The 10,000-nt window shown below is 41.1% G+C and overlaps 1 protein-coding gene across 3 annotated transcripts in view; it reads left to right on the top strand.

Moving 5' to 3' along the window:
- The window catches only part of tox2 (TOX high mobility group box family member 2), a 96,709-nt gene that overhangs the window by 77,946 nt on the left and 8,763 nt on the right, over positions 1 to 10,000 (top strand). For 2 of the 3 annotated variants that reach the window (XM_056605344.1, XM_056605345.1), the window contains exons 5-6: positions 5,217 to 5,516; positions 6,622 to 6,852. In XM_056605344.1, coding sequence (XP_056461319.1) covers positions 5,217 to 5,516; positions 6,622 to 6,852 — 531 coding nt within the window. The remainder of the gene's footprint in view (positions 1 to 5,216; positions 5,517 to 6,621; positions 6,853 to 10,000) is intronic. The other variant, XM_056605346.1, reaches the window with a different exon arrangement.

The following is a 10,000-nucleotide window of genomic DNA, read 5'->3' as shown; positions in this document are numbered from 1 at the left end:
GTGAGCCATCACTCTGAACAAGATGGCTCCCGTCAGATCCCGGGCGGGGGAAGAGACGGAGGAGGCTGGGGAAAAGGGCCCCCGGAAAAACTCCCACCGTTATTGATCAGGATGCATTCAAACAAGCAGTGCCGAGGCACTCCCCACTCTCAACAGTGAGTGGAGGGAAGTGTGTGGGATTGTCCGTGCGTCCACCTCCTTAACTCTCAGGTGCGTTTGGTGTATTGAACTTTGTTTTTCATTAGGACTTCATGATGGCAATACTGTGCATGGTCACATAGCAATATGGCATCTTAAGCTTAAAATGACCTTGGCTGACACATGCCGAATGAATTGTGTATCCAAAATGCTTTGCAAATTCAAAAAAAAACAACACAAGCCCATTGATGGAAAACACAAATGCAAAAGCCACAGCATAGCGGAAGTGAGCATCAACGGATGAGGACAATGAAACGAACCGGCCAGTAGACTCTCAAATTAATAGTGTGTCCGTTTCATTCTGCTCACTGGCCACTCTGTTGTGTTTTGTGTTACAGCTATTGCATTTGTGTTGTGGCGTTGCAGTTGTGCAATGGTGTTTGCAGTTACGTTCTGGCATTTGCATTTGTGTTTTTCGCTTTATTATTATTAATAAATGTACACATTATTTACACTTTAGCACATCGTTTTGGAAATGCAGTTCGTTTGACACGCTCTGCGTTCCAATGTATTATTTTCTTCAACATATTGAAAGTTAAACACATTGACCTTCAAGGCCCAATGTATTTTCTCCAGTGCCATCTCAACATTCTCCTGCTAACAGGGTTTTGGTTATCACCTTACTCTATGGCCATAATATTTTATGTCACAAGTAAATTTCCATGTTGTGCCAATGATATAATCTATCATTGCACACAAGGCAATGGAGGACCAAAAGGACCACTCCAAATGACATATTTCCATATTGTAAAGGTTGTGAATGGAATGCGTTAAGTTGTTTGGAGTGTTAAACACACGCCCACACTTTTGTCTGACCTGTCCGTCTAACTTCCTCAGGCTGAGTAATGCTTTAGGGGTTTCCCACTAGAGAGCACCATCTAAGGTTTTGCATTAATTGCTTGTAGAGAACTATCCAAATAACTGGTATTCAAATATTTGGATAATAATTCTGAATATAGTTTGTTATCTTCTGTAGCTGAAGTATAGCGTAACTGTAAAGTAAGTCCCTCTTCTGTCTGCTCTGACATTAACTCCTCTATTGGTTATTTGTTCTGTAGTTAAAATAACTCTTTTTTAATTTCATATCACTTCTAAGTCTGTTTTTGTAATACGTTGACCCTCGCCATGCCATAATAAATTCACTGGTCAAAATAGACATAATCGAAAATATTTAATTTAAACTAAGTTAAAGTTTGGAACCTAAGGTTTTAACATAAATTAAAACAGTAGTAGAGGAGGAAGCTACTAATGAAAATCACGTTGATGCAGTATGCTTTGAGACTGAATATAGTTCTGGTTGTGGTCTTTCCTATTTTGTATGACATTTTTCATTTTAATAGAGGATGATCATTATTTTATCGTCACTCAGAGGGGGAGTTCATGAGGATCAAGTATTTAGTGGTTTTCTGACAAAAGATTACGCTGTCAAGATTCAACTATTGATTTTAGAAGGGCCAAGTGTTGCCTGCTCCCCTTGCAAAGGCTGTCTGTGTTCTAAATGCTAGCTGAATTAAACATTTATCATTTTTAAATGAAGGAAAAAACAAAGGTTTGTTAAAAGGACTCAGGTTAGAATTATTTGCAAAAAAACATAGAGGTTATTGGTAGTCCTTGGCACAACGATAGCTAGCGAGCTAAGCTAGCTTATTTTGGTGCTGCGGCTCCACTCGGGCTCCGGAGCCTCTTCTCTACCTCCCTGTGCTGTGTTGGTGAAATCCCCTTAGCTTAATCAAACGGTGCAGGCAATCGGAGTGGCCATGAAAACAGTTTCAAAGGTAAGGTCACGGGGGGTGCAAGAGGAACAATGGCTTTCTCATATTCCATCCCGCATGCAATGTGCTACACGTAATTGGAAAGCCTTTTGTTATTTGACTCCCATTTTACTATGATGTACAAGATGTGAATACAAACTTGGCAGATGTAATGGTGGCAGAGAGGAGCAAGTTCAGGCCAAGTTTCCTGGCTCTGCTTCACAATTTAGGTCGACCAGAGGCTTGCTCATCACCAACAGCAATCTAATCTAACTCTGGGCTGACCTCCCTGAAGGGATGGATTTTGGTATTCCAAGAATTTCTCTCTCTCTCTCTCTCTCTCTCTCTCTCTCTCTCTCTCTCTCTCTCTCTCTCTCTCTCTCTCTCTCTCTCTCTCTCTCTCTCTCTCACAAATCTTGAAATTACAAGAACCCTGTCACTCACCTTTTTAATAGCATGAGAACCACAAAACAGCAATAGGGTTGGTATTGTGTGATTCACAGGTTAGAATCAGGGTAGACATTCAGCAATCATTATGCAATCATTATGCATATGCATACTTCATGTATGCATACATGGTCCCAATCCAATATGCACAATGATATGAAACACTACATCTCTGCTATAAAGCAAGAAGACCTGTAATGACTAACTAAACCCGGTTACTTAGTCTCAACACACACATACACACACACACACACACACACACACACACACACACACACACACACACACACACACACACACACACACACACACACACACACACACACACACACACGCACACACACACACACACACACACACACACACACACACACACACACACACACACATCAGCCCTCCCCCCTCCATTGGCTCACCATTTGGATGATGCTATGAGGCATTAGCATACAGTACCTATGGCAACCAGCAACCTTTGTCAGAATCTTTCATAATATTTGTATAGCTGTCAGCCAGTGGTTTTATTTAGCTTAGATGCGATGGCGCCGCCAGATAACTTCTTACGCTCTCTGTCTTGCCCAGGTGAACACAACCAACTAAAAGCACTTAGAGGCATTTAAAAAGCACATTTGGATGACTTTTAGCCGGCAAATATCACTGTGTGAGTGGTTAGTATTATGATATTTAAAACAGTTACGATATTCTGTGGGAATGGCTGCAAACTTTAATAGCTATGTAGGGCGATGTCTACTTTAATGTCAACTGTCTGGTTCTCTCCCTCCTCTTCGAGTCTCTAGCGCCTATATACCATATTTGCATCTTTTCTTGTATATCTCATATGCACTCAGTAACTTTCAAAAGGAAATGTAGTTTGGTAACAAAGGCTTTCACGCCTTTGTGTTTCATTAGTTAGGCAGGAACACTCTGCTCTAATAAAAAAGGGGGCAGCAAATTAATTAGTGTTATGCAATATGGGCACGGATATAAATAAAAGCTAACGGATTGAGTACGCTGTATTTAATCAACAAATGCCATTCTTTTTGCATTCGGTTTCCAAATGTTGCCTCATGTCCAACAATATGTATTCAAATAATATAGAACAACATATTTCACTTTTTAAGTGTTCTAGAGGAAACTGATATTGGTCCCTCACGACTCTCTTGCTTTATAAAGTGAGAGAGGATGGGTACTGGTGTGTTTTCTGGACGTTGGGAGGGAGCGCTACTGTCACCTCCAGACCTGTTCTCTCAATCTCTCCATTGTTGTTTATTTGAAACATGCTGGAGCTCACGTTAAAGGTTGACAATTTTCGCTGTGAGGCGGTTGCCATGGAAATAAATCTGCTGTTTCTGCATTCATGTTTGATTAATTGGTTTTTCAATGCTGGTTGTTGAAGACCCTTAAAGAGCAGTTCCGTGGAGAGTGAGGGGAAATTTATGGATTTTTATTTATTTTTCTTCCTCCCGGTTTTTGGGGTTTCCATTTCTTTATTTTCTTTGCTGTTTTTCCATTTTTTTAGGCAGAGGAGTGATGGTGTTTTCAATTGTGATTGGAAGCTGGAGGTTGTACTAGTTCTGGAGGTTAGAGCAGGGTTATTTCAAATGCAAAAGGAATGTCTTTGTTCACTGCTGTCTTTTGTTAGCAGCTGCTGAGCCAAACACTGAATCTAATGTCCTGTGAATATGATGTGTTTTCAAAGCGGACCACAGCCTCTTACAACATTACTTTGCAGCACATTTTTTATTCCAGGAACCTACTGGGACCAATTATGATTAGAGAGGCAAAGCCTTCATCTTTGAACCCCAACTCATGTTTATCAAGACCTCATATGCTGGGGCCCTTTCAATTTGATCTTTTTAGCACTGTGCTAATGTCTAATGTATTATTTAACTCATGAATGTTTAAGGGGCCTAATAAATGCTAGTTCATCACTTTCTGATCTGTAAATTGCCAAACATTTCCATTTAGGCTTGCATTAAAAGCATCCTTTCGGCCCGTGTTCTGTGTCTCTACATGTAGTGGAAGAAGAAAAAGGCTTTTTGATCTCCCTACTAGTTCTGGTGGAGAATCTTTGGAGGCTACGGAAAGTAAACTTGGAGTGTGAGGTTATCAGGTCTCTGGATGGCTGATGGGTTTTCCTCCATAAGTGTTCTTGATTAGTGGCTCTATCATCAGCCATAATGGCTGTTTTGTTTCCATCCGTTGTGGGGCCCAGCCGATGGAAAAGATACGCTCTGAACTTAATTAACAGCGCTGCCGAATTATAGATTATTTTTGTTCTTTCTTTCTTTCTTTCCCTTACCACTCTCTCACGTCTTGCTGAAATATTGTCGTCTATGTGTGGGTAATGCAGTGGTCTGTTGTTCTGTTTTGAAACAGAGTGGTTACGTTAAACATTGGACGGGTTTTGAGAGGCTGTGGTTAGATTCGACATCTCCTAGGATAATTTGTTGCTTGTAAGGAAGCTTCTTATGTGCGGTTCAAGTAAGAGTGCAATGTGAAGTAAGGAGGAATTTGAGGGTCCCCACAGAAGTTTTCCCTTATGCGTATTCCACAGTTCAGAGAGATTGCAGGCATGATAACAATTATTTATTGTTATCTTTTAAATTGTATCTGATATCATTTCTCCCTCTTGTCTATTCTTGGTTAAATAGTGAAATATTTTGTCATCCAAAGTTAATCTTATCAGAAACAAGAATAATAGAGTTAAAGCATAAACATCCAAATATCAATGCATTTGGATAATTAGCGTAATTTATTTCTTCCTTTGAAACCTTTAAAAGAGGTTAAGTTAGTAAATCTGGTATTTTTCTTTCACCCCAGATGCAGGAGATGGCTTTGCACCACCACCATCACCAGCAACAACAACACCACCACCACCTCCACCACCAACACCACCACCACCACCCAGATGGCCATCATTACGACCCCTCCCGTCACAACCCTTTACTAAACAGTTCCCATAGGATACTGGCCAACCCAATGAGCGCCCTGTCCCAGCTGAACCCCCAGCTCGGACGCGGCCCCCTCCCCCACGGTTCCCCCTCCCCTCCCGGGAGTAAATCGGCCACGCCCTCCCCCTCCAGCTCCAATCAGGAGGAGGAGAATGAGTCTCATTTGAAGGTACTTGTGTGTGTTGCAATTTGCATGTTTTCTCCTTTGGTTTCTGGAAGGGGATGGATAGCAGTGATTCCCGTGGTAGAGAGAGGGTATTGTTGGTGGCTGTTAGTTAGTGTCATCCATTTGATTAAGACATTCTGTGTTTTCTGGTAGACGAGGACATTTGTGATTTTCCATGTTTTATATTTGGTACGCTAAGCACATTTATCATGAGGTGTTTGTTTGGAGGACTGGAAAACACTGTTAACGTGGATCCTATTGTGTGTCCAATATGTCACTAGAGTCACATCAAGCGAACACAGGGATTGCTTAGCAACACATTGTTTACAGTTCAATAAATATAGTATCAATTGCCATCCAGTTAGTCAACAAATATGCAGTGTAAGGAATAAACAACAATACAATATGCAGTTCAAGATCCCAGGAAGCCATAAGGTGTCCATACAACAATATCCACCCAAACATCGTTCTGGCAGTGATTAATCCAATGTGTGATTTTAAACACATAGGATTTAAAACATATGTATATACATCAAAAATGTTATTTTGCCATTTCATCAGTCACATCAAAGACATTCACATATGGCACTCTTAACATGTCATCCTGAATGGCATGCATATCGTTTTAGTTTTTTCAACTTGCTGATAACCTATCGAAACATTTACATTCAGCAAAAAAAGTCTGTTTTTCATCAGTGTGTAATCAAAGATTTAAAAAAAAAGGCCAACGGCAGTTGTGTGTGGAGCGGTGGGCTCTGTGTTAATGTCCCTTTCAATTCATCACGGCTGCAATAGTTAATGTCGACTACCCATGTATTGAACACATGGTTCAAATAAAGTTTATATGGTTCACCTGGACAAATGTTACAAGCATTCTTCAGAGGACCAATCATGCACTTCAGAGGCTTGTTTGAAACCATATTGTAGACCTTAAACTGCTTTTTTTCTACAGCCATATCATAAATCCTTTTGTGTGTGTGTTTGTCTGTGTGTGTGTGTGTGTGTGTGTGTGTGTGTGTGTGTGTGTGTGTGTGTGTGTGTGTGTGTGTGTGTGTGTGTGTGTGTGTGTGTGTGTGTGTGTGTGTGTGTGTGTCCGTTCTTCTACTAGATCACGGGCGAGAAGCGGCCCTCCTCAGAAATGATGAAGCCCAAGCCCAAACCACAGAAGAAGAAAAAGAAGAAGGACCCCAATGAACCCACCAAGCCTGTGTCGGCCTACGCCCTGTTCTTCAGAGACACGCAGGCCGCCATTAAGGGACAGAACCCCAACGCCACCTTCGGAGACGTGTCCAAGATAGTGGCCTCCATGTGGGATGGACTGGGAGAGGAGCAGAAGCAGGTAGCCATGTGAAACCAAATGGTGGCCATTGGGCTATATTCACCCAGCGGCCATCTTGGCTCCAAACGCTGTCCGTGTGAGGGGAACTGAATGCGTAATTAGTTGCCCTCACCCAGATAGTTTTGAGAGCCAAGATGGCCGCGTGAATACTTAGCATGACTATCACAAAAGCCATTCCAGCAAATAAATAGTTTACAGGTGAATACATTTGATCTTTTTAATTTGAATAGAGATTGTATTTAAAGCATATACACAGGTGTGTCTATCTAGTGAAAGCAGAAATGTGCTTTAATAAGAAAATTAAAGACTATTTCAAGGTTGGTCTATGAAAATATACATACACAATGGTACATTCTTCATAAACTACATTTTCGCCATTCCAGACCAGCACGCCCAGCCAAAATACTTGTTTTTGTTTTTTTGTGAGTGTGGTAACAAATGGTGTTGTGAAATGAATGGAAAATGAGTCTGGTCTGATGATGCTGGTCACAGACGGACTCATATTTTTAGAATACGCAGAGTGTCTGTGCACACGCACACACACGCAAGCACACACACAACCCCCCCCCCCCCCCCACACACACACACACACACGTAGACCGGTTGTCAAATAAAAGTACCTGTCTCCATGACAAAGTACAGCCCATTCTCCTTAGCCCCAACCACCGTCGCCTAGACCCTTTCTTGCACCAGTGTGTGTTTTTCTCTCTCTCCCTCGCTCCCTCTCTCTCTCCCCTGCTTTATATACGCTGGACTTTGGAGGCCGTCTGTCCCTTTTATTTGCAGTTAATTTTTGCCACCTTCGCCGGGGCTCTTCACCATGAATCTTCATTTCGCCGCTGACACCCTTGAATGTGAATTCCTCATTTCCTGTCCTTTTATTTATATCTGTTGCCTGGTGATTTGATCATGCCGGGAATACAAGATTAGCAATTGCCTTGTCCTTGGTTTTCGCCTCAAGGACATCTGCTACTGAAATGTTATTGTTTGTGCTTCTTCTTAACCCCTTGTTCACTGGGTTTCTTGCTAGACCTTTATAATGGTGTAGCCGCAGCCACCGCACCGGACTTTTGTCCTGGATGTAATTATTTCTCTCTTTCTTGATCTCTATCGCTCTGTGTCTGTTTCTCTATTTTAATCTGCTATTTCTTTATTTATGTTTACGTTCCTTTCAGATTGTTGTCTTTCTGTCTGTTTGTGTGTGTGTGTGTTTGTCTCTCTCTCTCTCTCTCTCTCTCTCTCTCTCTTTCTCTCTCTCTCTCTCTTCCCCTCTCTATCGCACGCTCTTTCACCATGGACATTGTCCTTCATACTATTACCTGTACACAGAGACTGGTTTACGGAAAGGCCATTCCACCATTTCGTCTATCTAATATGTTACCGCACAGCATTTATTTTCACGTTTAGTTTCCATGAACTCGTGCTCAATTAAATGACCTCACCTAAAGGACACATAATTAATCTGACATAATGATATTTGTGTGGAATTAAATGTAGCAAAGCTTTCTTTATCTGCTTGTTTCAATAACACGAGGGGTTAGTATATACACACATCTACCATTATAGCTGTTACTAAGAAACTTCATTGCTATTCATTTAAGTAGGACTGTTGCGTTCACAAATCCTGTTCAGAATGAGGTGTCATTGGGCCAACTGCCAGTGACCGGCCTGTTATTGGATTTGTATTTGTAACTATTTTTTTCCAATTCCCATGGCCCCTATTGGTTTTTAAACACGTTTGGTTTTTTTCTATTTTATTCACGCCATTTGCACTGTAGAAACCAGTTAATGGAGATTGCCTGGACGAGGCCATGAGTTTATTTGTTGAGTACAATGGCTCTTTTCTGCCATCTGGTGGCCAGAGATCAATCAGTGCCACTTTATTGGCTACTCCTGGCGATTGAAATACATTTTTACATCTCCAATTTATCTCAACAGAAACATAAATCTATTTGTTACCAGTATGGCGTCTGAATTTGGTCTGGTGCTTTCCTAGAAAATCATTGCACACATTTCAATCTGTGAGATTGCAAATATGACCTATACACTCCCTCTGTTGGAAATTTGAGTTCTTCTTTAAAAAATTTCAGCACGTAGACAATACCCCCCAACCCCATTACCCTGTTCCGGAGCTGGAGATGAATACTGTTTCTTTTAACATTGGCTGTCACATGGATTCTACAGGACGGATGAGGTGTGCTCCGTAATGTCAAAGTCAGACCTTCTGGAGCCATGCGGCAGCCCTAGAATGTAAACACAATCTTCCTCTTACAGGTTGGTTTGTTTTAACTAGAACGTGGCTCCTGCTTCCAATTACCTGTAGTGCATGTGAAGCTCTGCTGTCAAGCAGAATCCACATGAAAAGGCTGAAGGCTGCGCTGCGCGTGTTCTATGACTCTATTCTTTATCGCTGGAACAATCACAAGATTGTATGTTGTGATTTGAGTTCTTTTGTTCTATTTTTCCTTTCCTCTCCTTTCCCTATTTTTTTGCAGTTGCTTTTGTAAGTTCCAGTTCTTGTTGGTTGTGTGCTAGTTTATATTCCGGCGCTGTCCTTGAGTTTGAAAAGAACAAAGACTTATTTGTATTATTATGGTTTATGTTAAGATTTATTCCTTTATTAAGATGTTTTGGAGACCATACTGTATTCAGCTTTTCAATTCCCAAAGGCGTTCTTCTTTGTGGTGCAAGATCAATGCGTTGGTTGGTTTGTGTTATTCCTCAAGGTGACAAAGAGTTAAGGCTGCCCCAGAAATTAAAAAACAACATCTTTCTTTCTTGTTTATTTATTCTCCTTTTGTTGCGTAAGATCAGGATCAATTCACAGGTTTTATTGCGAAGAGGGAGAGAGAGTGCAAATAAAAAAAGGAATTGGAACTGAACAGACTCTATTTTAATAGCGTCTGCTATGTTGTTTATCACTTAAAGGTCATAGATTGAACAGAAAAACACATGTCACTTTGTTTAAACAACTAGCGGTGTTCACTCTGAAACAGCTGTCCATGCTAACTTTTTCAGTGTCCATCTGCATCTTGGTCAGTTCATCTGCCTCTGTCTCCTTTGTTTGTTCATGCTACTCTCACTCTTAATATTTATATATCCTCTGGTTACATCCCGCAATCTTGTCTAGTCTAGTCTATGTCAACGG

This window comes from Gadus chalcogrammus, chromosome 13 (genome assembly GCF_026213295.1).
Source record: "Gadus chalcogrammus isolate NIFS_2021 chromosome 13, NIFS_Gcha_1.0, whole genome shotgun sequence".
In the NCBI taxonomy this organism is placed as follows: Eukaryota; Metazoa; Chordata; class Actinopteri; order Gadiformes; family Gadidae; genus Gadus; species Gadus chalcogrammus.
Note: the sequence above shows the minus strand (reverse complement) of the source record. Positions and strands in the feature narration are given on the sequence as shown.